General features: G+C 47.9%; 7 protein-coding genes across 7 annotated transcripts; 4 read left to right on the top strand and 3 right to left on the bottom strand.

Annotated features, from left to right (window-relative positions):
• Positions 1 to 277: 277 nt before the first annotated feature.
• On the bottom strand, positions 278 to 2,750 carry N7519_004670 (DNA-dependent ATPase RAD54; the record flags this gene model as incomplete). The annotated part of the gene is made up of 6 exons (XM_057291446.1): positions 278 to 993; positions 1,163 to 1,822; positions 1,876 to 1,999; positions 2,048 to 2,131; positions 2,189 to 2,663; positions 2,725 to 2,750. 6 exons carry the CDS (start codon positions 2,748 to 2,750, stop codon positions 278 to 280), a joined length of 2,085 nt encoding a protein of 694 aa, XP_057152648.1.
• A 1,494-nt stretch (positions 2,751 to 4,244) lies between these two features.
• N7519_004669 (uncharacterized protein) lies at positions 4,245 to 4,823 on the top strand (the record flags this gene model as incomplete). Its single annotated transcript, XM_057291445.1, has 1 exon — positions 4,245 to 4,823. One exon carries the CDS (start codon positions 4,245 to 4,247, stop codon positions 4,821 to 4,823), a length of 579 nt encoding a protein of 192 aa, XP_057152647.1.
• Positions 4,824 to 5,612: 789 nt separating this feature from the next.
• N7519_004668 (uncharacterized protein) lies at positions 5,613 to 6,455 on the bottom strand (the record flags this gene model as incomplete). The annotated part of the gene is made up of 1 exon (XM_057291444.1): positions 5,613 to 6,455. The coding sequence occupies one exon, from the start codon at positions 6,453 to 6,455 to the stop codon at positions 5,613 to 5,615; it is 843 nt and encodes a 280-aa protein (XP_057152646.1).
• An 830-nt stretch (positions 6,456 to 7,285) lies between these two features.
• N7519_004667 (uncharacterized protein) lies at positions 7,286 to 8,686 on the top strand (the record flags this gene model as incomplete). Its single annotated transcript, XM_057291443.1, has 5 exons — positions 7,286 to 7,441; positions 7,499 to 7,604; positions 7,667 to 8,011; positions 8,064 to 8,341; positions 8,405 to 8,686. 5 exons carry the CDS (start codon positions 7,286 to 7,288, stop codon positions 8,684 to 8,686), a joined length of 1,167 nt encoding a protein of 388 aa, XP_057152645.1.
• Positions 8,687 to 9,934: 1,248 nt separating this feature from the next.
• N7519_004666 (uncharacterized protein) lies at positions 9,935 to 10,876 on the bottom strand (the record flags this gene model as incomplete). Its single annotated transcript, XM_057291442.1, has 1 exon — positions 9,935 to 10,876. The coding sequence occupies one exon, from the start codon at positions 10,874 to 10,876 to the stop codon at positions 9,935 to 9,937; it is 942 nt and encodes a 313-aa protein (XP_057152644.1).
• Positions 10,877 to 11,329: 453 nt separating this feature from the next.
• On the top strand, positions 11,330 to 11,620 carry N7519_004665 (uncharacterized protein; the record flags this gene model as incomplete). The annotated part of the gene is made up of 3 exons (XM_057291441.1): positions 11,330 to 11,394; positions 11,421 to 11,488; positions 11,529 to 11,620. The coding sequence occupies 3 exons, from the start codon at positions 11,330 to 11,332 to the stop codon at positions 11,618 to 11,620; spliced, it is 225 nt and encodes a 74-aa protein (XP_057152643.1).
• A 978-nt stretch (positions 11,621 to 12,598) lies between these two features.
• On the top strand, positions 12,599 to 13,702 carry N7519_004664 (uncharacterized protein; the record flags this gene model as incomplete). The annotated part of the gene is made up of 4 exons (XM_057291440.1): positions 12,599 to 12,761; positions 12,814 to 13,153; positions 13,226 to 13,559; positions 13,616 to 13,702. 4 exons carry the CDS (start codon positions 12,599 to 12,601, stop codon positions 13,700 to 13,702), a joined length of 924 nt encoding a protein of 307 aa, XP_057152642.1.
• Positions 13,703 to 13,971: the final 269 nt, after the last annotated feature.

Raw genomic sequence — 13,971 nt, 5'->3', positions numbered from 1 at the left:
GATGGTTCTCAATGACATCACATTTCTTACCATCTCCCCAATGTGTCTGTTGGCTTTATGCCTTGGTATACGTTTAGTTATCTTTGAGTGTGTGTGGTATTCACAGCTCTTCATGTTTCGGCAGCATGTAGCTCTCCGCGGTACAAAGACAAAAAGATCATTGAATTCGTTCTATGGTCATAATTGTTCGCTTCCCAAATGAATACGCTCCAAAAGATACAATCCACCCAATACTGTAGTAAACCAAGAACCAGCCCAAGTATGCCAAATAAGTGTATCAGTGACTGATGTACTGGAAAACAGCCGAAACATCCTGTTCCCCAGTCTCCTGACGAAGAAGCAGATCCTGGATTTGATTGAGCGGGCCCTTCTCGCCGGTATTGACAAAATGGTTCCACGAACTAGTATCACCATACAGCATAGCCGGGGCCTTGATATATTGCGTGCCGTCGGGCCGGCACCGTTTGCACTTGAAGGTATCATGAGTATCACTCCGAGTATCCGGTTTGAACTGGAAGAGTTCTCGCAGGGAATCGAGGGAGAAATGACGCTCGACATCTTCTGCGGAGTCCACGACGCACGATGAGAGGGACTGTTTGTGGGACTGGCGCTGGAAGATCTTCTCTTCGATTGAGCCTGTTGCAATGAACCGGTAGACGAAACAATCTTTCTTCTGTCCGTCTCGCCACACTCGTGCTAGCGCTTGCTGGTCAGCGGCTGGGTTCCAGTCTGGATCGAATAGCACCAGCCGGTTGGCGCCGATCAAATTCAGTCCACACCCGCCGGCTTTGCTACTCAGGAGGAATACAAATTCCTGACCCTCTGGGTTATTGAACGTGTCGACTAGCTTTGTGCGCTTTTTGATGTTCATGGTGCCGTCAAGGCGCAAGGAGCCGTAACCCCGTGACCGGCAGAGCTTTTCGAATAGATCGAGGGTCTGAGTGTAATTACTGATGAGGACGATTTTGTCGTTGGTGTCTTGTCGGATTCGGGCTAACATGCGGTCAAGGACCATCATTTTGCCAGAGTACCAACTCTTGATATCTCTATCGCGACCCCGAGAATCGGGGGTGAATAATCCTCGGGAATGCGTGCTCGCATCCTGGAAGGTCGTTCGCTAGATCAAGTAGATCTGGGTGATTGCAAAGCTTTTTCAAAATACCGATTGCTTTCAGCGGCTGACTGCCTTTTCCGCGAAGAAGGCTTTGGATCTCTGGACTCTTGATGAAATGGTTATACAGACCACGCTGGAACTCTGACATGTTGCAGAACACAACATGCTCGTACTTGATGGGCAAGTATTTTGAGAGGAGCTCGTTGGTTCGGCGGATAATGAACTTATTCACAATACCAGAGAGTTCCTGTAGTCGTTCATCCCCCAGCTTCTTTTCTGCGTCTGTGCCTGCGGCATCCCGACCCCGTAGAATCGGTAATTCGAACCTTTTCCGGAACTCGGCTTGGGAGCCAAGAAGGTTCGGGTTAGCGAAGTGAAGAAGAGCGAAGTACTCAGACAGGTCATTCTGGATAGGTGTTCCAGAAAGAATCACTCGGCGAGTAACATTGAGTTGGTTCAAAGCAGTCCATGTCAAACTCTCCTTGTTCTTCAGTCGATGACCTTCGTCGCATAGAAGAAGTCCGATCGGGGTATCATTCAAAGTATCCGCATACATACGGAGTGTCTCGTAGGACACAATAAGGACGGGCCTGACGATTCCACGCCCTGATGCCATGGCCCACTGCTTGATCTGGGTTATTAACTCTGCTTTCGTGGCCTTTCCGTCGATCGCAAAAGGTGTGGTGGCGTCTTTTCCAAGCCATTTTACTGATATGGTCAGTCGAGCTAATAAGAAGTAAAGTGTACCACGCGTAACTCACCCAACTCGTTGGCCCAATTACCAACCAAACTTGACGGACATGCAATCACACATTTCTGAATGGTAGTTTTTCCCGCTTCTGAGGACTGCTTGAGTAGCGTCCACATCAATGCGATGCATTGAAGCTGTGTTCGTTAGAATCAAGGTACGAAAATCGGGTGGGCCAGGCTCACCGTTTTACCAAGTCCCATGCCATCTGCCATGATGCATCCATTTGCATTCTTGTCAACGAGCCCAGTAACACATCGATAAAGGAACTATATGTAGCGGTGTCAGCTTTTCTCCACGGCACAGCTTATCTCAGGGGGCAATACCTTCACACCCTCGACTTGATGTGGTCGAAGCACTTTGGACAGTCTCGGGTCAATCACAACAGGCACCTTTGGCCTGTCTTCCACATTCTTTTTGAGCCCCAGAATGTCTGCTAGACTCTTATGCACAATTGGCTCATCCAATTTTGGCGTGTCCTCCGTCGGTGCCTCCGGGTTTTTGGGCGCAGGTTCCTCAGCGACGTCGTCTACCGTAGGGTCGTATAAAACAATCGCAAATTCTCCACTGGGGTCATGTAGTGGCTTGACCACAAATGTCGCGCCTCGTCGCATCCCCAATGTTGGAGCCACCCGACCAGAACTGTACTCGCCGGTAGCTTTATTGAGGAACGGAACCTGAAATCGTTGCCTGAACGCCACCTCTTTGTCCTTTGGTTTGTACGCGGGGAATTTGTTGGCCTCTCTTGTTTCCAAAGCGAGCCGGTCATCATTCGTGTATGGCTTCTCTCCATCTTCCACGCTTCCATCGGCATTGGCATAGTTGACCTTCCTTCTCTTTCTTGATGGCTTTTCGGACGCACGAGTCGGTGTTGCGCTTCCTGGACATTTGAATGGCCTTACAAGTCGATCGATCGAGTTCTGAGAGTTCACGGATTTCGGTTGTAAGGGAGTCTTGACGCTGTTGTCACAACCGGCGGGCGTTGTCGATACCTTCCAGGCATTTCAGTACCAAAAGTAGAAAATGGTTAAGTCGAGGACTTACATTGGGTCCAAAATATATGAAGCAAATATCCAAATACACCAAGCTCCTGCTGTACAATGATCCCAAAGTTGAGGCAGGTGCGAGTTGACGACGCGTCACGCGTTACCCTGAGGCCCCCAAAACACCAAACTGCCGCGTCCCACAATAACTGACCGCCCAATGGGGTATGGTGGTCCGAGCTCCACGTGGGGCGTTATTTTTAGGCAGTCACGTGCATTCTGTATATGCACCTAAACAACAACCTTCCAAGGTGGATACTTAGCGTAACGACTGTTTCTTTATATTATTTGGGCTAGCTGCTTTTATTGTGAGGGTTGAAACCATCCATGGTGATGACGACTCTCCCTTTGCTAAGAGGAAACAGTATTTCCTTAGAAGACGCCCTAACCGACGATGACAACATCCTGCACCGCTTAGACTATCCGCAAAACCAGGAGGAGTTCCGGTCATACCTCCTTGCGCAGCGAAATAAGATTGAATCAGCGGTTTTGTTTCATCTTGGCGTAAAAAGTTGTCAAATAGCCGACCAAGCTGATTGGTTATGTGGGAGTTACAATGTCTGCATTCCAGTCTATATCAAGCTGCCGTCGGAGGAGTGTGTCCTTATTCGAATTTCGCTGCCTTACAAAGTCGGAGAAGAGAACAACCCAGGGAATATTGAGGAAAAACTGCGCTGCGAAGTCGCCACATACATTTGGATACGTGAAAATTGACCCGATGTCCCAATTCCCACTCCCTATGGGTTAGCATTTCCCAATGGGCAGACTGTATGTGAGCGTATACTCTCTATCTGTCTCAGAAGTCTGACCTTGTTGCTTAGTTCGCTGAGGAGAGCTGCATCGATTTTTCTTCCCGTTGGCATTGGCGCATCACGCAAACCATGCGATCATGGTTTGGGTACCCCAAAGCCTGCCCATATATCAGTACCAGGGACAAGAATGTGCTGAAAACTGGATACATAATAATCAGTTATGTGAAGAACGGCCAAATGCTCTCCAATACATGGGGAGATTACCTCCTGAGCGACAAGACACGAAGGGAGACTCTTTCAGTGATCTTGCGAAGGTTATGCTTTCACTTAATCGCGTCAAGTTACCGCGAATTGGGTCTTTGGCTTTGGATGACAATGGTCTAATTGAGTTGAAAAATCGACCCTTGATACTACGACTCCAAATATTCGAGAATGAAGGGATCCCCACGATACCCAGGAATTCTACGTACCATTCTGTGGAGCCCTATGTTTTGGATCTTCTGCAGCTCCATGACAACCGCATTTATTATCAGCCAAATGCGATTCATAATCTGAAGGATGGCCAGGAACAATTCGCGGCTTTAACCATGATGCGTGGTCTCTTTCCTCAATTCATTTCCCGTCAATACCGTGATGGGCCATTTGTGCTTACGCTCACGGATCTCCACGCGAGTAATATCTTCGTCGATGAAAATTGGCATATTACGTCGTTGATTGACTTGGAATGGGCATGTTCTTCTCCCATTGAGTTACAAACACCGCCTTACTGGTTGACTGGTCGACCTATTGATGATATTGTACATGGAGAACATCTCGAGACTTTTCAAGAAGTGACGACTGAATTTCTAAATGCCTTTGAAGAACAGGAAAAAATCAGGAACGCTTCCGATGCTTCTCAGGCCGAGATCATGCGGAAATCCTGGGACAGAGGTAGCTTCTGGTATTTCCAGGCCGTCAATAGCCCGAAGGGTCTCCTTCGGGTATTCAATGAGCATATCCAACGCATGTTCTGTGGGGAGCACTGCACCCAGCGGGAGTTTGATCGGGCTGTAAGTCCATACTGGTCTGTCGGCGCCGAAGAATTCATTCAGATGAAGGTGAAGCAAGAGGCAGAGTATAAGGATCGACTTAGGAAGAGGTTCAGCGAATGTGTTCAAAAATGCTGATTTGTCAGGACAGAGGGCTCCGCTCACTATCTTTCTCCTTGTTAGCTCGCTAGTATATCATGTGTTTGAATGCAATGAAACAGAAATATTCTAGGATTTGGAAGCATTTCCTTTCCAAGGTTCCATCCAGTTGTTGCTGGGTGAGCAGCGCCCGGTCAAAATACCCTAATTGTCAGGATCATCATGTTGTGATTAATTACTCCCAAGGTTGGCACGTCTACACCAGATTTCAGGCTGTGTGAAATGGCTTCCCTTTTCTGTTTCAGTGCTCACCCCTAGCCGCTTTTGACTGAGCAACCCTATCCCACTCAGGGTGCATAGCCTCTTAAACCACACGCGGAATGGTTTCTGACCAGTCAACTTACTAAATCTGCTTAGCAAGCCTATGTTATATTGCACATACTGAAACACAGTTTTGCAAGATCTTCTCCCATCGGAAGATGCGCTCTGGTCCATTCCAGAGGTCGAAATAGGCAGACCAGGTTTGAAAGTGCTTTGGCCTCTAGGCCCACCGCATGGAGCAACTAAAAGTCGCAATTTTTGAAGAATCCCCGTAGATTCCGTGCCCTATGAGTTAACCTATACCTACCAGGTATAGCTTATAGCGGCGCCAAACAATAAAGCAGACGGAATGGAGCTTCACGCTGCTATATATACACAGTTGACGTACTGGAAGTCTTTTTATTTTGAACCTGCCTTGATATGGATAAGTGCACTCAGTGATAATGGCCTGATAGAAATGTAAGAACGCTGGTTGACATGTATTTGGAGATAAAGTATACGGAAGCACTAGACATCAAATTGGAAATCTCGCGAACTAAGACCAAGCCAAATGCGAATCTCCTCCAAGGCAGTCAGGTCATTCTCAGGAAGAGACTGCTGTATCTTTTCATCATACCATTCGTAAGTACGGCCGACATCTTCGAGGCTTTCTCCAATCTTCCGGCAAGATCCAAAATCGATAATGACTGCCCTATCATCGGCCACCATTATATTGCTTGGATTGAGGTCGTTATGAACTAAACCTAGCGCGTGAAGATGATGGAGACCACTCTCGACGTCCATAAGAACACGGCTATAGTCCTCGCTCACTTCCCGCGTGTTTCGTAGTGCTCTCTTCGAGTGAGCACCGGGGTTTACTTCTTTCATAAGCGTGTGAGGGTACTTCTCATGGCAAAGGCCCGTGATTCTGCCGTCAGAAACTTGACAACCGAGATACGTAGCAATGTTAGGATGTGGGTGCTGCATTAAGACTTCGCACACCCTTGCCTCCTTAAGGAAATCCTCTGCAATCGAATTCGGTTGAGGCCCTTCACTAACCCGGTCGTAACTGAGCAATCGAGGCGTTTTGATATAACAGCTGTTGAGCAGAGTTTCAGGCGCTAGCGTAAATTCGATAGAAAAATTGGGGTTGTAGGCCGAGGTAGGAATCTGCTTGACATTCATAATGTCCTCTGCATTGATATCCGAAGACGAAGAGTAGCGACCTTTCACCCTCCCGTGGCACAAAAGGCCATTCAACTGGTACAAAACGAGAGTACCTGCGAACTGGTAACCTTCATCTGAGTCTTCGTAGCTCGCGCACTTCTCCAGTATCTCCAGTTGTTGATTAGGAATTGGGGGAGTCGGCATGCTTAAATGGACTTTGCAGTGTCAATCATTAAGGTATACCAAGGACAGATAACACTCACCTCGTAGTCATGGGCCAGGAAGGCAAATTATTCTTCGCAACAGATGTGGAAAGGTAGACCAGGTGTCCCTTTAAAAGCAATATTAGTCTGCGAAGGTATGCCCAACCCAACCTGTACGCTCAAGGTCCATCGCTTTTGCGGCCAGAACATGGCGGCGGTCTGTGCAGTCCTTGTAACGGCCAATAATACTCATTTGCCAAAAGCCAGTGAGAAGTGTGCAGGCACCAAGATCAGTATGGTAGCGAACGCATGGGTTATTTCCTAGGGGCCAATGAGGACTGTAGCTTTTGTTCTAAGCATTGAAATTAACCAAACAAAAGGCATCATTTGATACTGGCAGAATCCAGATTTTGATGGAGCGGGCTCGATTCCAAAGGAAAAACGCGACTTTTAGCGTCCTGCACTATCGACAGGGGTATCTCGAAAAGTGCGACTGTTAGCGCGGGGCATCCACCAGCATTCGTCCGGAGAAATGGCACTTTAGAGATGTCAGGTTTGCCGCAGAAACTGTTTGTTCGGCGTGTACAAGCTGGAACTGATATGGTACATGCGAGCTGAGGGAAATGAGTAAGTACAAAGAGTATTTCGGACAGTCTTGGGAGATGGGGAAGGTTTATGTCAGTTCTGCTGTGGGCCCGAGGGCCACTCAGGCACGGAGTAGCGGGGGAGTGGGGTCAATCTATCACATGGAGTAGCCAGGTGCTATGTAACTACGTTGTAAGCACCCTTTCCTGCACTTTAGTGAAACCCTCAACCCTTTTACTCTTAACAATGGAAGCCACACCTTTGCCTTTCCTACATGCAATAGAGACTCTAAAGCATTTGCCACGGACAGGATGGCTGAGGATGTTTGACGACAACCCCGAGAGGGTTGAGAGTGTGGCGGCGCATAGCTTTCGAGTAGCCATCTTGGCCATGCTCGCTCCGGTATTTTTTTCTCTTGCCCGAGATTCCTATCAACCTTTTAGCAGCTGACTTCGTCAGGAAAACCTGAATCTAGATGTAGGGAAATGCACCGAAATGGCTTTGGTCCATGATTTGGCCGAGTCGGTCATAGGAGATATTCCAACGTGGGCTAAGGTCCCAAAGGGTAAGTCTTGCAGTTCTTATATTGTGTTAGAACAGTGAAGCTCACAAACACCACCTGGATAGAAAGGAAATACGAGATGGAACACAACGGCTTTCAATATCTACACAACTTGCTTCAAACTTATAGCCCGAAAACAGCAACGAAAATCAGCGAGCTATGGCTGGAATTTGAACAAGGAGAAACACCGGAAGCAAAATGGGTCAAGGAGATGGATAAGTTCGAGTGCCTAGTCCAGGCGCACGAATACGAACAGGAAACCTTTGGCAAAAAGGACTTCGGCGAGTTTCAAGGGCAATTAAAGGAGATTCATTCCAAAGAAGCCAAAAAATGGGCGGAATCTTTATCCCGGGAAAGGGAAGATCACTTCGCCAAGAGACAAAAGAGATTACCTATCATCTTTATTACCGGTATGTGATATAGTTCATAGAGCGCTTAGGCTTCCACGCTAAAGACTACTAGGGGATCCAGTGGCCTGCGACAATATCGCTAGCCATGTCACAGGAGAGCTTTCGCTTCCCCACATCTCTATGAACGAAACGCTACACGAAAAGGCGCAGGATCTTGAATATCGCCATCACGGTATCATCAAGAATTGTCTCGATAAGAGAATCGAAGTGCCGGCTAGCCTGGTTGTTGAAGTACTTGAGAATAAGATTAAAGCTATAGGTGAACAGTCTTGGGGGATTGTCTCTGGATTTCCGGGTGACACAGAACAGCTCGCAGAATTTGAAAAGAAGGTAATTATCCAAAAGACTCCAAGGCTTCACAGCGTGGAAGGTGACACTGACATCATTTGCTAGGTTCAAGATTGCAATTGTATCTTGTATGTGGAATGCCCTCCACACACTAATGATCAAAGGCAAGAGTCTTCAGAATCGGAAGATGCCAAGAGTACGTGGCGGCGTCCAAAAGCTCCCTTTAAGGATGTTTTGAAGAGTTCAGCTGCCCGTTTTGAAGTGGTTGGTTCTACCACCGACCAGCCGACGATGTCCGAAATAGACCTTTGCCATCTGGCCGTAAATTCGATCAAGGCTTTCATCACAGATGGAGGGTTAGTGAAACATGGCAAAAGCGCATCTTAACTAGCTCAAATTTATTGATCTACACTAAATAGAAGTCAGTTTCAAATTTCACAAGTTGCATCGTCGATTGAATCTTTGGCCGCGCTATACTGATTAGGAGAAGCCTCGCACTTCACATCCTTTTTCACCACTTTCAAACATTAGGGAGCTTACTGGTAACTGCACACTCTCTGATTTTCCATCTTTATATACATTGGAAGCTTGTGGCCGATTAGCCGATTATCCCTTGTACGCTGGTGAGACATGTGGCATTAGATATCAAGGTCAGGAACATACTCAGTGCTAATACGTAGGAATGTAGTACTTTCATAGATGCGATTGGTAGAGAAGCTCAACGAGCTAGCCAGTGCGGTGAGTGGTGTTTCTTTTTCCAGATATTCCTATTAATCGGATCTCAACTAAATAGACTAACAGGTCCCGCCAACCAACGGCTGGATTCTCGAGCTAGGCCATGGCAGACCCAATACTGCAGGCTTCTCCTGCGATTATCGCATCTACATCTCGGGGGGACACGCTACTAGTAAACGAGCTGCAGGAAATTCCTAGGCGATACGCAAGCCATTCAAACGGGAGATACTTGGCGCTAGGAGGTGGGCAGTGAGTTCCACGGCCAGGCCGCGGTACTCAGACCCGGACGGGATAGTCTCTAACGGGCTAGTAGTGGCTTCATCGTTAGTATCGTTATAAAGGTCCGAGGGGTGTAGTTAAAGAACGTCTAGTAGGGCTTACGTATTATCATATAACTACCTAGGTAGGCCGACGTACTAGGTATAGTTATGGCTATAGAGAGAAGCGGAACTAGAGGCAATAGATTGAGATGTGGTAAGTCCTGGTCGGATAGCGACACGCACGTGGAGTGTGCTAGCGAGATACGCGGGGAGACTCTTAGCTTTAGCGATTTGGCGGGTAAAGTAAACGAGGATCTTCTAGCAAACGAGTGTCTCCTTGGCATTAAAGTGAAAAGGTGAATGCAAAACTTGGCTCTGCCGCCCAATATCTTACGTGCGCGATAGAAGGAATCGGCGAACGTACCACAGGGTACGAAGATCAAAGACGTTAGTAGGTCCCACGTGTGGTGTCGAGAGGTTAGGAGGAGACTGTATAAGATAAAGAGAACCAGACTTGTGGAGATCCACGAGGATCGGTTCTTTGTCTGAAGTAGCCAAGTCTTCGCACTGGACCAAGATCAGATATCAGGAGAAATTGAGTGCAGTAATGAATCGCAAGGTATTGGCGTCGAGGGTAACATCATGCATGTTGCGTGGACGGGAGGGGACGTCGAAGAGTGCACAAAATGGTATGATAAGAGGGGGCGCCAACGACATTGTTGGCAGTGACGTCAATCTCCGCGCAAGAATATGGTTGTTGGACATTTAGTGACTGTGGGGTGGAGGGTGGGACATTGATAGGATCGTTCCGCAAGGCATTGATATATGATCGAGTCAATGGATTTGGGGCATCAGGGGGAGCAAGCTGCCATCTTTCGATGTGTACAGCGTGCTTGGTAATGGAGATAAGAATCACAATCTGTACTTGGCCATTTGAAGAACCAAACCACCATCTAGCGTCTTGAACGAGCTTTGGTCGTGATTCTGAGAACCCCGTCTCAATGACCACGGTTGGCCAGCTTAATCCATTGCCGGATGGCCAACGTTGGGCAGGGCTAAAAACTTGATCACCCTCCTTGCCGCGTCCTGTGGATCTGTATCTTGTCGCTCCGCCCCAACGGTAACATTCGTCCAATCCCATACAATCGAGTTGTCGATTGATTTTTTGAAACAAGCCGTTCGTTGTGTACTCGTGTTGGTATCCGGGCACCAAACGCAAAACACCAGTGTCGTCTTCGAACTCGAAGCGGTAGTCGATCCCCTCGAGGCAATGATGGTCATTGAAGAGTCGTTCCGCCATTTGCGGGTGTAACTTTAGGAGCACCAAGAACTGATTTCCGCTGTATTCTGCATCTTGTTCGAACTTTTGCACAATCGTTTCAGCTTCGAGCTTGACGTGTTCGAGGCTTTTTAATACACGGACGACAGCATCGGTTGGTAAGGCTGTGATGAGAGAGGGCATGGTTGAGACAGGCAAGAGTGCTAGTTGATCCATACTGACATCAGAGGACCCAGAGGGGGGTAGAGCCTCAAAACTGGTATCAGGCTCTCCTGTCGAGGCAGAATCCAAGGCGGGTCCCATCTTGATTCAGTAAAATTATCAATGAGAAAGTATGACGTGTTTCCAGCAAAGTCTCAGAGATGGGCCGATGTCAAACTGGGAGAGATGATGAAAGAGGAAAGTTTGCTTTGGTGGGAGAGACCCTATAAATACCAAAGAGTGAAGGGTTGATACCTTTTGGGAAGGCGTGTCTATGGAAGGAGCGAAAGGTGTCTGGCGTTGAAGTTTGGAGGATTTGGTCTTCCTCGCCATTTGCTGGGTTGCGAAACTTGCAAGGAGCCTTTGGCGGTTTCGCAGCGTAGTGTAGTTTGTTGCTACTCTGTCTTTTGCCCAAAAGAAGGTCGACTGAGTGCCGAAGACATCAGTGAAGGTGGGATCAAGTATAGCCTCTACAAGTTGTGAGGTTAGGCCAACTGCGAGGAGGGCTCGGCGTGTTCCCATTTCCTCATATCTCCGTGTGTGTAGGCTCGCCAGATGACCGCAGGCGTAATCAAAGAGGGAATCTGGGTTTTGTTCCAGATCGGGCCGGTTTACATAACGTGAGTAGAGATCTACCTAGGTATAGCAGTATCGGCTTCTCAGCCGATGAACTCGAGAACTTCTACGCTCTCATCCGAAGTCAGGGTGTCAAGGGTTTGGACGATTCCATCTTGGAATCCTCACGTCTCAATAGACACGGATGAGGAGGACGAGGATGAAGAGGATACCGATCTTAGTGGCGTGAATGCAGATGCGGCCTTCGCAGGCACCTCAGTGTGGACTTGAGTTCTTCGCAGCTTCGTTGTACCTTGGACTCCACTCCCAGGCCTCCTAGATTAGATTTGCAAGCACGCCCTCAGGGTTCATTACTCTTATTGTATCTGTAGCTCACTTCCTGAAATGTCGTCGTCCCCTGCTCTCCCCCTGGTTTCGATTGAGGCAATGACTGACATCGGATCTGGTGACGATGATGTGTGACTGAGATATCTCTCACCTCGGCCTCACCTCGGCCTCACTCCGGCCTCATTTCTGGCCTCATTTCTGGCCTCATTTCTCGACAGACGGGTGATAGAAAACAAATTGATTGTGTCTCTCCACAATCTTCCGTTGCTTGTAGAGAGTTAAGGTCTGTAAATATTTAAAAAGAAGTAACTATTGTTACCTCAGATTTGGTACGATCTGATTGCTGATTCTGTCACATTTACTGAAATCTTTGCTTTTACCATTTTCTGGAACCACAGTATTGTTATAGATATCCTAATAGTCCAAGTTACGGGCTCGCTAATAGATGTTCTTACAATTGGGAAGTTTGGCGTCCAATCATGCTGCATCCGTGCTTTGATTCTTCCACTATATTATTGCCGAGATTGAAATCCACATCGACTTCTATTTGGCATCAAATAAGGCAGTAAAGTGTACCAGCTGGTTGATATAGACTGGAATGCAGGGAAATACTCGTTATGTATTTTCCTTAGAGGTTGTTGTTTAGGTGTGTAATTCTCGCGCTAACTTAGGTCACTACCTACCTAGGACCTAAGTTACTGTATAAGATGCATTCTACCACTCGGCTAAAAGACCATAGCAACAATCGGAACGTCCGATCGTAGCTGTTGTGGTAATATACTAGGCCCTAGCAACCGCTCGGGACCACATGCAGGTAATCAATCGCGCACGTGAGGGGTCACCCCACTATGGAAATCTGGGGAGCTTCGAATCGACATTTGCGTCAATTATCTTCAATCTGGGCCTTAGAGCTGAGATCCCATGGCCGCAGACTTCTGGGCTGGCTACATCAGCGGAGCCATTGGAATCATCATTGGCAATCCCCTCGATGTCGTCAAAGTCCGTCTGCAAGCGGGAAGCTCACATGCAGATGCATCGCCCGCACATCTGAGCCGCTTTGAAAAAGCAAGCTCTCTCGTCCGAGGTCCGTGTTACACCGATTCGACACCAATAGCACTCAATTGATATCGTTATAGGCGCAGCTGCTCCGATCTTAGGCTATGGAGCTCTCAATGCTATTCTTTTTGTTGCATACAACCGATCCTTAGCAGCATTGGACGGGTCCGTAACGGATCCCACCAATCCCGTGGGGGTCTCGCCTTACAAGATCTGGCTGGCCGGTGCCGCAGGCGGACTGGCTAGCTGGACCATCTCATCCCCAACGGAGTTCATCAAGTGTCGGGCACAGCTGGATCGCAGGCCGGAAGTCTCCTCGTGGGCGGTCGCCAAGGATATCTTCCGAACGCGCGGTTGGAGGGGTTTATACTTTGGGGGCGGGATTACTAGCGCCAGAGATTCAATTGGCTATGGATTCTAGTATGGAACTAACACGCCACCCCCAGATACCCCAGTGTATCAATTGAGGGATATAGTGCTAACGTAGCGCAGTTTCTGGTCCTACGAACTTTGCAAACGATTTATGACCTCTGATGATGATGGTTCACACCAGGCCGCTATGAAGATTCTGCTTTGCGGTGGCATTGCCGGCATTGTTACTTGGGGCTCGGTGTTTCCTTTGGATATGATCAAGACACGACTGCAGGCACAGACAATTGCAGATCATTCGCCCAGGGCAACTGAAAGCCAATCTCTACTACGATCACGCCAAACGCTAAGTTCTTTCCAGATTGCGAAAGATACATATCGTGCCGAGGGTATCAAGGCATTCTATCGTGGCCTTGGAGTCTGCAGTATCAGAGCGTTCATTGTGAATGCCGTTCAAGTATGTTTTCTCGATGTTGCTATCATGATCGATTAAAGAACTAACATTTGGTAAAGTGGGCGGCATATGAATGGTTGATGAAGAGCTTTAATCATTCCTGGGACGCACAAGTCAAAACCCAAGAGGCCGCAACGGGTCTGTAAATATGTTCAACCCGGCCATCAAGCATATAGAAGATGTGGAACATATCAAAACATTAGAAGCCGAGCTACGCATACCGAAAGCCGAGTTAGGTTAGATTCTATTTGGTATTGAGGGATTTCTATTGGAATTACTCGGTAGTATTGCTAGTAAGGGGGTAAATTTCGCCCCAGATGCCGTTTTGCCGATGTTCGGCGGTTTCGAGTCACCCGCAAACCGGAAGAGCGAAAACCCGGCGAGTATCGGCAATATAAAAAAAATTGCTTCACGT

The sequence above is a fragment of the Penicillium mononematosum genome (genome assembly GCF_028829835.1).
Source record: "Penicillium mononematosum strain IBT 11891 chromosome Unknown utg000002l:1.0-8112719.0:1.0-8118358.0, whole genome shotgun sequence".
In the NCBI taxonomy this organism is placed as follows: domain Eukaryota; kingdom Fungi; phylum Ascomycota; class Eurotiomycetes; order Eurotiales; family Aspergillaceae; genus Penicillium; species Penicillium mononematosum.
Note: the sequence above shows the minus strand (reverse complement) of the source record. Positions and strands in the feature narration are given on the sequence as shown.